The following is a 13,224-nucleotide window of genomic DNA, read 5'->3' on the forward strand; positions in this document are numbered from 1 at the left end:
TGGGATTACAAGCGTGAGCCACCACGCCCAGCCTTGTTAAGCATTTTAAAATCTATTCTCTCCCCCTTTCTCCCTGGATGATTCAGGAAGCTGACATTGTTTCCTCAAGGCAGATTTTTCCTGGTTCTGTTTTCTCAGCCAGTTGCTGTGGAAGAATGCTTTCTTCGTGGCCTCATCTGTGGTTTCATGTCCCTCTGAAGGAAACTAGTTTCCACTGTGTAACAGGCAGACATGTAACTATTTAAAGCACAGTTCAGTCCTAAAAGGGTCTGGGAGAATGAAATGATGTACTAGGTGAAGCAGTGCATTGTGGGAATCACAAAGCAAATAGTACTCCAGAAAGACAAATACCAGAAGCTTCCTATTCTTTTTTTTTTTTTTTTTTTTGAGACAGGATCTTGCTCTATTGCCCAGGCTAGAGTGCAGTGGTGATCACGGCTCACTGCAGCCTTGAACTCCTGGGCCCAAGCAATTCTCCCACCTCAGCCTCCTGAGTAGCTGGGACTACAAGTGTGCACCACCATGCCTGGCTAATTTTTTGAATTTTTGTAGTGATAGGCTCTCACTCTGTTGCCCAGGGTGGTCTCGAACTCCTGGCCTCAAGTGATCCTCCCACCTCGACCTCCCAAAGGGCTGGGATTACAGGTGTGAGTCACCTCGCCTGGGCCCCCTTCTCCATATGCCTCCAAAAACATGTCCCTGGAGAGTAGCCTGCTCCCACACTGTCACTGGATGTCATGGGGCCAATAAAATCTGCGATTGTGTATCTCAGACATTTCTTTGTCTTTGATCCTCACCCTGTGACCCTAAGAGAAGAAGGCCTGAGTGTCAGTAACTCTGGGCCTCCCCTAAAGAGAAATGGAGATGCTGGCTCATCTAGGAAGTGGAGGAGCAGGGGGTTCCTGGTTCTCAGGCCACGTGTGATCTCTGCCCACCCAGGGCCTGCCCCAGCCTGCAGGTATTGCCGTGTGGTGGGAACACCCGCTTCCCTTGTGCACAGCCTTTGAGAGGGGATCGTGGCCTCAGCTCCAGGGGTTTCTGGCCAGGGCCAAGTGCTCCTTCTGCAGAGGTCTGCACGCGTCTCACCCCTTTGATTTGTATTTCCGTGGCTTCCCCTCCCCACCTGCCCCCCAGCCCTCCCTGACTGGCCAGCCCCTCAGTAGTCCTCCTCGGCTAGGGAGAGGAGCACGGCCTTGGGTGTGTTCTCGAAAAGGGCAGCCCGGTTCTGCTGCTGCCCCTTCTTCACCCAGTGGCCATAGATTCGGAAAGCGTAGGCGTCGATGAGCCGGCGCAGAGGCCGGAGGGCGTAGGGGTCTCGGATGACGATCTCCCGGGTCACCGGCTTCACCCGGCGGTACTGGTAGTAGATCCGCACTGAAGCCAGCACGGTGAGAGCGATCACCTGCAGGGCCAGCCGGAGAAGTTGGGCTGCAGCACTCCCCTGCCAGGACCTGCCCCTCCAGCGCAGGGACGCTCTGGGCTCGTTTGCCACGAAGCCTTGGGTGGCTTCTGCGGGGCCCTCCTAGTGTCCCCCACTTCCCACTTGGCCAGCATCCGCAGGGACGGAGCCAGTGGGCTGACACCTGCCGTCTCTGAAGCCATCACAGGGCAGCTGGGAGGGGAGGGGTGGGTACTCTGGAAATTCACGGGTGTAAGGACTCCTGGGAGAGGAGAGGGCTTAGAGGTTTGCACTTGGGGAGCTGGCAGGCCTGGATCAGGACGCTTCGTACCTTGAACTTCCCCCGGGGGCTGAAGTGCCGCACTTCCTCTACCACGTACTGCTGGAAGAAGGGGTGTGCCAAGGCCTCTTCCGCTGTGTAGCGGTTCTGGGGTTGCACCACTAGGAATCGGGAGACCTGTGAGGGGAGGAGAGGGGAACTGGGAACGTCAAGGCAGGTCCCCTCCAGCATGTCAGGAGAGGGGGGGCCTCCCCGGGCAGGGGCGCCTGGCATTGAGGCCCTGAGCCCAGGAGCCAGTTGGCCTGGCCTCTCACCAGGTCCTTCACGGTGTCCGAGTAATCATCCCACTCGGGCGAGCCAAACTGGTAGTTGCCGCTCATGATCATCCTCAGCATCAGCATCTGCTTCCGGTGCCAGAAGGGCGGGGAGCCGGCCAGCAGCGTGTACATGATGACGCCAGTGCTCCACCTGGACGTGCGAGGGCCCAGGGCCACTTACCCAGCGCCAGGGGCACTGGCCCAGCCCTGCCTGCTTCCTCCCTTGCCCAGCCTAGCTGGGTGCTCCTCCTTTCCCTGCGCACTCACATGTCCACCTCTTTCCCGTAGCCTGGGTGGTCCTCATTCATGGAGCACTCGATAATCTCAGGGGCCAGGTAACTGGGGGTCCCACAGACCTCTGCAGGAACAGTCATCATCAGGGCAGGTCAGCAGGGCGCTCAGAAGAGGAAGTCCAGGCCGGCCGCAGTGGCTCATTTCTATAATTCTAGCACTTTGGGAGGCCAAGGCAGGCGGCTCACCTGAGGCCAGGAGTTCGAGACCAGCCTGGCCAACATGGTGAAACTCCATCTCTACTAAAAATAGAAAAATTAGCTGGGCGTGGTGGCATGTGCCTGTAGTCCCAGCTACTCAGGAGGCTGAGGCAGGAGAATCGCTTGAACCTGGGAGGTAGAGGTTGCAGTGAGCTGAGATCGCCCCACTTCACTCCAGCCTGGCGACAGAGTGAGACTCTGTCTCAAAAAAAAAAAAGAAGAAGAAGTCCAAAGAGACGATGGAGATGGAACAGAAATGGCGCTTGGGCTGAGACTCCCCCAACATCCACCAACTTAAGGGCCCAGGGCAGGGCGGGGTATTGCCCACAGGGCCACCAGCTCATGGCTCATTGCTTCCCTGGGCACTTCTAGCCTTCCTGGCCTGGAACAAGGGTAATGGGAATCTGGGAGAGGACTTACCTGAACAAATGCCTAGCCCTGCGGGGCGCGGTGGCTCACGCCTGTAATCCCAGCACTTTGGGAGTCCGAGGCGGGCAGATCACAAGATCAGGAGTTTGAGACCAGCCTGACCAACATGGTGAAACCCTGTCTCTACTAAAAATACAAAAATTAGCTGGGCGTTGTGGCACGTGCCTGTAATCCCAGCTACTCAGGAAGTTGAGGCAGGAGAATCGCTTGAACTCGGGAGGTGGAAGTTGCAGTGAGCCGAGATCGTGCCACTGCACTCCAGCCTGGGCGACAGAGTGAGACTCCATCTCAAAAAAAAAAAAAAAGAAAGAAAGAAAAAGAAAAAGAAATTCCTAGCCCTTGAAATGGTGGAATTTTATTCTGGGGAACAATTAAGTTAGGGAAGAAACCCAGGCCATCTCTATTCCACGGAGGGTTGATTGAGCACCCGAGGCCCAGACATGGGCCAAGGCCATGTTACCAGACCTCGCAGCCTCTCTCCCGGCTCCAGCTGGCAGGAAAAGCCAAAGTCTGTGAGTTTGATGTTCATGTTGTCATCCAAGAGAATGTTCTCGGGCTTCAGGTCCCGGTGCACGATGTTGAGTTTGTGCAAGGTGCAGATCACCTCCAGCAGAGCTCGCATGATCTTTCTAGGGTGGGGCACACACTTGTTACTCTTCCTCTGCTCAGGGTCAGGCAACAGGCAGGGAGACACAGCTCACATTTCAGCCACACTGCAAGGGAGCAGCACACATGCCCAGCCCAGACACGTGCATGCCCTGCCTCCCGAGACCCTAGTGCCTGTGGCCCTAGGCCAAGTGGGAGGGAGCGGAGAGAAGGGCAGAGGGACCCTCACCTGGTTTCCTTCTCACTCAAGGTGACCTTCTCAGTGAGATAGTCAAAGAGCTCCCCTCTCTTCATACTGTGGAAACAGAGGGTTGATAGCTGGATCGGTCCCAAGACCACCACCACCCTTACCCTGCTCCCCGAGAGCTGCCTTCCGCCCTGATACCTCTAGAAGCTAAGTGGGCCACTCCCTATGGAGAACCACAGTCTGGGGAGAGGAGCCAGGAAAGTGAGAGAAGTGTTCTGGAAGAACTGGGAGAAAAGCAAAGGAGGCTGGAGAGGTGGCCCACATCAGGGGCTCAGGCTCTCATCAACCCTCCGAGAAATAGAGATGGCCTAGGTTTCTCCCCGACTTAATTTTTCCCACCATTTCATGGGGTAGGCATTTCTTCAGCTAAGTCCTCTCCCCAGGTTCCCATTACCCTAGTTCCAGGCCAGGATGGCTAGAAGTGACCAGGGAAGCAATAGGCCCCGAGCTGGTGGCCCTGTGAGTAGTACCTTGCCCTGCCCTGGGCCCTGAAGTTGGTGGACTTGGGGGAGTCCCAGCCCAAGCACCATTTCTGTTCCATCTCCATTGTATCAGTGTCTTCCCATCTGTGGAAGTGACAGTGTGGACTGGGATGTATCGGGGCCTAAGTGATGGCTGGAGGCTGAAAGAGGGGATTATGAACCACTGGCCCGGGACCCCAGACCCAGATCAGAAGGACATGAGTATCCTGATTTTTTTTTTTTTTTGAGATGGAGTTTTTGCTTGTCGCCCAGGCTGGAGTGCAATGACGCAATCTTGGCTCACTGCAACCTCTGCCTCCCAGGTTCAAGCAATTCTCCTGCCTCAGCCTCCTGAGCAGCTGGGATTACAGGTGCCCACTATCACACTCAGCTAATTTTTGTATTTTTAGTAGAGACAGCGTTTCATCATGTTGCCCAGGCTGGTCTTGAACTCCCAACCTCAGGTGATCACCCGCTTCGGCCTCCCAAAGTGCTGGGATTACAGGCGTGAACCACCACACCTGGCCGAGTATCCCGATTTTTTCCCAGGAAACAAATGGGAAGAATCGGCTGTGCAAGAGTTGCAGGAGCAAAGTTTGCCAATTACAGGATTAAGAATTGAAGTTCAATCATCTTACCTCCTGGGATGATCTAGAAAGAACACTCTGCCTGAACAATCTAGTTATACCCTGGAGGGCTCCTCAGGGCAGCATTAAAAATAGCTTCCCCCAGCAACTTCTTCAAAGGTTAAAGACATTTGAGCTGTCCCCAAGGGCTATACAGGACAGTGCCACAGAGCAGTCGAGACAGTTGCTGCCGGTGAGTCTGGAGGGGTCCGAGAAAGTCTCCCTGTGTTGCCCAGGCTGGAGTGCAGTGGCACGATCTCAGCTAACTGCAACCTCTGCTTCCTGGGTTCAAGCCATTCTTGTGCCTCAGCCTCCTGAATGACTGGGATTACAAATACCTGTCACCAGGCTGGGCTAACTTCTGTATTTTTTGTAGAGATGGGTTTCGCCATGTTGCCCAGGCTGGTCTTGAACTCCAGGCTTCATCTGATCCACCTGCCTCGGCCTCCCAAAGTACTGGGATTACAGGGTGAACCACCATGCCTGGCCTTAATTTTATATTTTTTTGTAGAGATGGGGTCTCACTTTGTTTCCCAGGCTGGTCTCAAACTCCTGGCCTCAAGCAGTCCTCCCCCCTCAGCCTCCCAAAGTGTTGAGATTACAGGTGTGAGGCACCGTGCCTGGCCGATAAGTCTGGAATCTGCATTTCACAGAGCACTTTGTGTTGTTCACATTTGATGCTTAGCAATAAGGGGCTCAGCTTACTAATCCTATTGATGCCGAAGCAGGGGCATGATGATGGTGGTGATGGTGATGATGACATTGATCTTTGGACCACACCCCAGGTGCATCCTCTACCACCTGCCTCTCTCCTCGATACTGCTGGCCTCCCTTTTTCCAGTCCCGCCTCATTACAGTCGTCCCTAGATAGTCAGTGAGGTCTTTCAAAAGGAAGTCAGGCTGGGTGCGGTGGCTCACACCTGTAATCCCAGGACTTTGGGAGGCTGAGGCAGGTGGATCACTTGAGGTCAGGAGTTCGAGACCAGACTGGCCAACATGGCGAAACTCTGTCTCTACTAAAACAATACACACGTAAAAAATTTGCTGGGCATAGTGGTGGGCGTCTGTAATCCCAGCTACTACTTGGGAGGCTGAGGCAGGAGAATCGCTTGAACCCAGGAGACGGAGGTTACAGTGAGCTGAGATCGCACCACTATACTCCAGTCTGGGTGACAATAGCAAAACTGTCTCAAAAAAAAAAAAAAAAAAAAAAAAAGTAGATCACGTCACTCTCCCAGTCTTGATCCTCCAAACTCCTTACCATGGCTAAAATGCCTGCAGGACCTGGTCTTTGGTGCTGACCGACCTTACATCCTGCCACTCTCTGCTTGGGTCACTTCCTGGATATGCTTTCCTGACCACTCAGTCTAAGGAGCCCCTGTCTCTTGCTAACCCCTTTTTCTACTTTATTATGTCTACAGTCATCCGTCTTTATCTGCACAGGCTATGTTCCAAGACCCCCAGTGGATGCCTGAAACCATGGATAGCACTGAAGCCTATACTTACTATGTTTTTCTTATATTTACATACCTAAGATAAAGTTTATAAATTAGGCACAGTCAGAGATTAACAACCAATAATAAAATAGAACAATTATATCAATATACTGGGCCAGGCATGGTGGCTTATACCTGTAATCCCAGCACTTTGGGAGGCCGAGGTGGGAGAATCACATGAAGCCAAGAGTTTTGGGGGTTTTTTTGTTTTGTTTTGTTTTGTTTTTGAGATGGAGTTTTGCTCTTATAGCCCAGGCTGGAGTTCAATGGCGCAATCTCGGCTCACTTCAACCTCCGCCTCCCGGGCTCAAGCGATTCTCCTGCCTCAGCCTCCCGTGTAGCTGAGGCCTCAGCCTCCCCAAAGTGCTGGGATTACAGTTGTGAGCCACTGCGCCCGGCCTGTAGCTAATAATTATTAGCATTGACACTATGCCAGTCACTGTGCTATTATCACTCCCATAATACTGATGAGAAAACTGAGATTTAAAGAAATGATCCAGCTCACGAGTGGTGAACCCGAGTTTCCAAACCCGGCAGCCTGACCCAGGGGCTGATCTGTCTAAACACCGTGACTGTATTTGGCATCCTCAGCGCAGGAGCTGGCTATGGTCTCCAGGCAGCCCTGGGGTTGGGGAGGGGATGACAGTCAGAGGTTCTCTCAGGTGTGGCTTGCTCCAGGGCTGGGTACTTACAGGTCAAACACCAAGAAGAAGAAAGTGTTGGTCTCATAAGTGTCCTTCAGCTGTACTGAAATGGAAATGGCTAGCTTGTCTCAAGTAGCAGGGGAGCCCAGGCAGGGGCAGCCGGGGCACGGGGGTCAGGACCGAGGCTGCTGTGGGCTAACTTCAAAAGCTGACAGGGGAATCAGGAGGGTGCTCAAAGGACGTCAACCCGTGGTGTGGGCAGGCCCAGGGACTTTATTATTATTATTATTATTATTAGAGACAGGATCTCACTGTCTCACCCAGGCTGGAGTGTAATACTGCAATCATAACTCACTGCAGCCTCAAACTACTGGGCTCGAGAGATGCTCCTGCCTCAGCCTCCCAAGTGGCTGGGATTACAGGTGTGCACCCGCATGCCTGGCTAATTCAGCCCAGGGACATCAAACCCCCATTCCCCTGCCTGCATCCATCCCTGCTGGGACCCCTTCTGTCAGAGCAGCGAGGGTGGAGCTGGGAGCCTTGAGCCTGGGTGGTTCTAGCTGGCTGTGCGGTGGGGCCACATTCCCTGGCTTGGGCTGTCAGGGCAGAATCACAGGGGGGCACCCCGCCGTGTGGCTTGGGGCATCACTCACTGATGTTGGGGTGCCCTGAGACCTTGCGCAGGATGTCCACCTCCTTCAGCGTGGCTTCTCGCAGCTCCCGCACCTCCTCCGGGCTGAAGCTGCCTCCACCGGTGACGTCGATGACCTTCACGGCATACTCCTGGCTTGTGGGCTTGTGGATGCATCGCCTGACCACACTGCTAATGCCCCTGGGAGTGCAGAGGACAGATGGTCTCGGGGGCCCCTCAGCCCATGGGGGGTCCCAGATTCCAGGCTGCAGCAGAGATGTCCTGCCCTTGTCAAGAGATTTACACTTTCCCCCAACTTCCTCTGAGCTTTTGGAAATGGTGGATGAATAAATACAGGCACAAACAGGTGATTTGCCCAGAACTGGTGAGTAACAAGCCTGCTCTCAGGCCGTGTGACTCCTAGTTCAGTGCTTTTTTTTTTTTTTTTTTTTGAGATGGAGTCTCACTCTGTCGCCAGGCTGGAGTGCAGTGGCACGATCTTGGCTCACTGCAACCTCCACCTCCCGGGTTCAAGCAATTCTCTTGCCTCAGCCTCCTGAGTAGCTGGACTACAGGTGCCTGCCACCACACAGAGCTAATTTTTGTATTTTTACTGGAGACGGGGTTTCACCATGTTGGCCAGGCTGGTCTCAAACCCCTGATCTCAGGTGATCCTCCTACCTTGGCCTCCCAAAGTACTGGTATTGCAGGCATGAGCCACTGTGCCTGGCCGCCCCCTCCTTTTTTTTTTTTTTTTTTTTAAAATAGAGATGATTAGCCAGACCTGGTGGCACATACCTGCTGTCCCAGCTACTAGGGAGGCTGAGGTGGGAGGATCACTTGAGCCTAGGAGGCAGAGATTGTATTGAGTCAAGATCATGCCACTGTACTCCAACCTCGATGACAGGGCAAGACCCTATCTTAACCAAAACAAAACAAAACAAAAAGATACGGGGTCTTGCTATGTTGCCCAGGCTGATCTTGAACTCTTGGCCTCAAGCAGTCTTCCTGCTTCAGCCTCCCAAAAGTGCTGGGATTACATGTGTGAGCCATTGCACCTGCCCCTGGGAACTGTTTGCTGGGAGAGGTTTCTCTTATTAGTCCTGGCTTCAGGAGGGCATGACCCCAAACCAAGGGTTTCTCCAAGTGAACAGCACTTTGGGGATGAAAGTGGGGTTAGTACTCGGGGTGGAGCAGAGGTGGCTGTAGCCTACAGGGCCTGCTGGAGCCTAGGACAGCACTTCGTGGGGAAAGCTTGGGCTTTACCTGCCCAGGATCTCTTTGGGCTCATAATTCTCATAGAAGTTCTGTGCAGAATGAGAGTCCAGCAGTGCCTCGTCCCGGGTCATGCTCAGATCTTCAGTGGGGGAACTCTGGGTGGCTCTGAGAGGGGAACAGAAAGAAGCTGTCACCCTTCCTGACCCAGGGGGTGTTCTCCCTGGAGCCTGGAACTGCTTCTCACTCATCCTTACATCTCCTGGCACCACACTGGCCTACAGTGAATGTTCCAAATAAATGTTTGTGAATTGAGGCCAGGCGTGGTGGCTCACACCTATAATCCCAGCACTTTGGGAGGCTGAGGCAGACAGATCAGGATTTTGAGACCAGCCTGGCTAACATAGTGAAACCTCATCTCTACTATACAAAAATTAGTCGGATGTGGTGGCACACGCTTGTAGTCTCAGCTACTTGGGAGGCTGAGGCAGGAGAATCGCTTGAACCCAGGAGGCAGAGGTTGCAGTGAGCCGAGATCACATCACTGCCCTCCAGCCTGGGCGACACAGCCAGTCTCCCACTCAAATAAAAAAAAATCTTCTTTGTAGAGATAGGGTCTTGCTCTGTTACCCAGGCTGGAGTGCAGTGGTACAATCATAGCTCACTGCCGTGTCAACCACCTGGGCTCAAGTGATCCTCACACCCTAGCCTCCTGAGTAGCTGGGACTAAAGTATCCCCCAGGCTGGAGTGCAGTGGTGCAATCTTGGCTCTTAGCTCACTGCAACCTCCACCTCCCAGGTTCAAGCGATTCTCCTGCCTCAGCCTCCCAAGTAGCTGGAATTACAAGCACCTACCACCACGGCCGGCTAATTTGTTGTATTTTAGTAGAGACAGGGTTTTGCCATGTTGGCCAGGCTCGTCTCGAACTCCTGACCTCAGGTGATCTGCCCGCCTTGGTCTCCCAAAGTGCTGGGATTACAGGCGTGAACCACCATGCCCGGCCCTAATATTTAAGTTTTTTGTAGAGATGGGGTCTCCCTATGTTGCCCAAGCTAGTCTCAAACTCCTTGCCTCAAGCAATCTTCCCGCCTCAGCCTCCCAAAGAGATGGGATTATAGGCATGAACCACCACTGGACTTGGCCACAATTTCCTTTTTAATAGGCCACTCCTGTAGCCTCTCCTTATCTGCCCTTGTTGTGACTGTGCTCCCTGAAAACACACCCCCTTCTAGGACAGGCTTCCTGAACTCCATCCCACTGCTCCTTCCTCATGTTTTTTGTTTATTTGTTTGTTTTTGTTTTGTTTTGTGGAGACAGAGTCTCGGTCTGTCACCCAGGCTGGAGTGCAATGATGTGATCTTAGTTCACTGCAACCTCCGCCTCCTGGGTTCAAGCAATTCTCCTGCCTCAGCCTCCACAGTAGCTGGGATTACAGACACGCACCATCATGCCTGGCTAATTTTTGTATTTTTAGTAGAGATGGGGTTTCACCACGTTGGCCGGGATGATCTCGAACTCTTGACCGCAAATGATCCGCACACCTTGGCCTCCCAAAGTGCTGGGATTACAGGCATGAGCCACTGCACCCGGCCCTCCTCATGTATTCTATCCATAACTGGGACTTTCATAATCACTCACTCACTCATTCATTACATCTCCATTCTGCAGACACTGAACACCCACTCTTTGCCAACCACCATGCTGGGTGCTCTGAGGGATGGAGAGCTGGGTGGGTCCATCCTGGTCCCTGCCTCTGGTGTCACTTGTCAGTGCATGCTGTCACCTCCCCCGCTAGATTATCATCTCTAGGATGTCCTAGCCATCTCTGCCCCCCATACCCAGTGCAGGTGTCCGGCAGGGGCTATACCTTGAATGTGTGTCAAGGGTTGGGCAGGTACCCCTTTGGCTCAGGGTCCTGTCGGCAGAATGCCTCATATCCTACCTAACAATGGCCAGTGAGCCCTTGAGTGGTCCTGCTGCAGCATAGAGGCAGTACAGAGCCAGTACACTCAGGCCTGGACACAGAGGCGATGAGCTACCCCGCCTTGTGTCAGGAACATGGAGGCTCCTACCAGGGAACTCAACTCCTGCTTCAATGTAGGATTTAGGCCTAGCGTGATGGCTCACACCTGTCATCCCAGCACTTTGGGAGGCTGAGGTGGTCAGATTACTTGAGGTCAGGAGTTTGAGACCAGCTGGGCCACATGGCGAAACCCCATCTCCGCAAAAAATACAAAAATTAGCCAGGCATGATGGCTCTCGGACCTGTGGTCCCAGCTACTTGGGAGGCTGAGGCAGGAGGATCACTTGAACCCAGGAGGTGGAGGTTGCAGTGAGCTGAGAGCACACCAGTGCACTCCAGCCTAGGTAACGGAGTGAGACTCTGTCTCAAAAACAAGACAAAACAGGCCGGGCGCAGTGGCTCATGCCTGTAATCCCAGCACTTTGGGAGGCCGAGGCAGGAGGATCACGAGGTCAGGAGATCGAGACCATCCTGGCTAACACGGTGAAACCCTGCTTCTACTAAAAAATACAAAAAATTAGCCGGGCATGGTGGCAGTTGCCTGTAGTCCCAGCTACTCAGGAAGCTGAGGCAGGAGAATGGCGTGAACCCAGGAGGCAGAGCTTGCAGTGAGCTGAGATCGTGCCACTGCACTCCAACCTGGGCAACAAGTGAGACTCTGTCTCAAAAAAAAAAAAAAGACAAAACAAAACAAATCAGATGCAGGATTTGAGGAATGCAGAAAACCAACAGGGAAAAGGGCAGATAGAAAACAGGCCCAACCTGCCACTCAGCAGGGCCAAAGCTGCCTCCAACCCCCTTCCCCCGACTGCTTCTGGGCCTAAGAAGGCTGGCCTCGCAAAGGAGTCAGTTTGCTGACCAGCCAACAGCAGCTCTGGCTGCCTCCGGGATTGGGCGGGCTGTTCCAGGAATCCTGGTGGCCCCACTACTGGGTGCCTGGTTACCAGAGGAAGGTTTAGAATAACAAGTCCCCTCTGCTGGTGCCAGGCATCTGGGCTGCTCACACACAGGCCTTCTCTGCTTGCCCCATCAGCAACTCAGCGGAGCCCGGGACTGTCTGTTTCCCATAAAAACAAGCCCATTTGCTGGTAAGTCCTAAGTCCTCACAATGGGCACCTTTGCCTCATCACCTCCCAAAGCTGGGTAGCGCCAGCTCTCTCCTCTCCCCCAGCCCTCCATGAGCAGAAAGTACACTTGGACCCCCATATGAGATGCCAGCCTAGGTACAAGTCTCCAGTCCTTGGCACAGCCAGCTTGGCCAAGTTGTGGCTGCACTCACCTTTCCTGGGGGGCTGAGGAGTTGGTTATCTTGCCCCAGCCCCAGCTCCGACTGGGGCCAACTTTGTGCCTCTGTCTACTGCCCCACCCACCCCTCACACCTTTCCCAAGACTCCTGTGGAAGGGTCTCCACATGGGAGTAGGTGGCCCAGTCCTTTTTTTAGAAAGAATCTCGCTCTGTCGCCCAGGCTGGAGTGCAGTGGTGAGATCTCAGCTCACTGCAACTTCTGCTTTCCGGGTTCAAGCGATTCTCTTGCCTCAGCCTCCTGAGTAGCTAGGACTACAGGCATGAGCCACCATACCCAGCTAATTTTTGTATTTTTAGTAGATATGGGGTTTCACCGTGTTGGCCAGGCTGGTCTTGAACACCTGACCTCAAGTGACCCTCCCACCTTGGCCTCCCAAAGTGCTGGGATTATAGGTGTGAGCCACCGCGCCTGCCTGGCCTGGTCCTTTTTGGCACATAACTTCCCTCCCCTGAACTCTGAAAGTCCAAAAACCAGATCAGCCCCGGGGACCTCTTTTCTGTAGGAAAGTCCCCCAGATGGGAGTTTCAAGGGTCAATGCTGCCACTCTCCCTGGTCCATCCGCCTTCAGAAAAGAGACATGGATGGAATGGATGTGGGGGTTTCTATCTTCTCCACCCCCAGTCCTCCCTGCTCCCTGCCTGTCACCTGGCTTTTGTCCATCACTGAGCTAGCTACTCACGGTTAAGTGCTTGCAGGCTCTTGAAGGAGCTTGACAAGAATCCCAAAGCCCCCGGGGAGAGGGGACCACAGAGGGCTGAAGCCGTGTCCCGAGCAGACACTTGGAAGATACCGTCTGCTGTTGTTTTGGGTTTTGCTATTTGATGACCAGAGGCTAATGTGCCAAAAATAAATCACAACTGCAAACCCGGGAGGGAGGCCAAGGCTCTGCAGGGACACGGCATGGAGCCGAGTCTCCGGGCGGGAGTGGGGGACCTCTAGTGGAGGGTGAGGGAAGCTTGGGTGGCCTGAGACCAGGCCAGACAGGATGTAATAGTGATCAATCTCCCCTCTGGAGCTCCCTTGGCCTCCAGGCCCAGAGAACGTAAATCCA

At 53.8% G+C, this 13,224-nt stretch overlaps 1 protein-coding gene across 4 annotated transcripts; it reads right to left on the minus strand.

Annotated features, from left to right (window-relative positions):
- Positions 1 to 36: 36 nt before the first annotated feature.
- Positions 37 to 13,012, minus strand: PHKG1 (phosphorylase kinase catalytic subunit gamma 1). Of its 4 annotated transcripts, none has more exons than XM_030797296.1 (10): positions 12,853 to 13,012; positions 8,894 to 9,010; positions 7,650 to 7,828; positions 7,045 to 7,099; positions 3,752 to 3,817; positions 3,382 to 3,545; positions 2,264 to 2,354; positions 1,994 to 2,147; positions 1,731 to 1,856; positions 37 to 1,402 (listed from the first exon to the last, which is right to left on the minus strand). In XM_030797296.1, exons 2-10 carry the CDS (start codon positions 8,974 to 8,976, stop codon positions 1,157 to 1,159), a joined length of 1,164 nt encoding a protein of 387 aa, XP_030653156.1. In that variant the 5' UTR covers positions 8,977 to 9,010; positions 12,853 to 13,012; the 3' UTR covers positions 37 to 1,156. The 4 variants fall into 4 exon arrangements, with proteins under 4 accessions (XP_030653156.1, XP_030653158.1, XP_030653159.1 ...); XM_030797298.1 differs by having other exon boundaries at positions 387 to 1,402; positions 7,045 to 7,094; positions 7,672 to 7,828; XM_030797299.1 differs by lacking the exon at positions 7,045 to 7,099 and having other exon boundaries at positions 387 to 1,402.
- Between the last annotated feature and the right edge of the window lie 212 nt (positions 13,013 to 13,224).

The sequence above is a fragment of the Nomascus leucogenys genome, chromosome 17, assembly GCF_006542625.1.
Source record: "Nomascus leucogenys isolate Asia chromosome 17, Asia_NLE_v1, whole genome shotgun sequence".
NCBI lineage: Eukaryota > Metazoa > Chordata > Mammalia > Primates > Hylobatidae > Nomascus > Nomascus leucogenys.

Excerpts from the sequence above, each read along its gene's own strand:
- PHKG1 (XM_030797296.1), bottom strand. The coding sequence starts at position 8,976 with ATGACCCGGGACGAGGCACTGCTGGACTCTCATTCTGCACAGAACTTC. Across the intron at positions 2,355-3,381 it reads GCCGGGAGAGAGGCTGCGAG|AGGTCTGTGGGACCCCCAGT; the intron begins GTCTGGTAACAT and ends CTGTTCCTGCAG. Across the intron at positions 1,403-1,730 it reads GCCCCCGGGGGAAGTTCAAG|GTGATCGCTCTCACCGTGCT; the intron begins GTACGAAGCGTC and ends CTGGCCCTGCAG.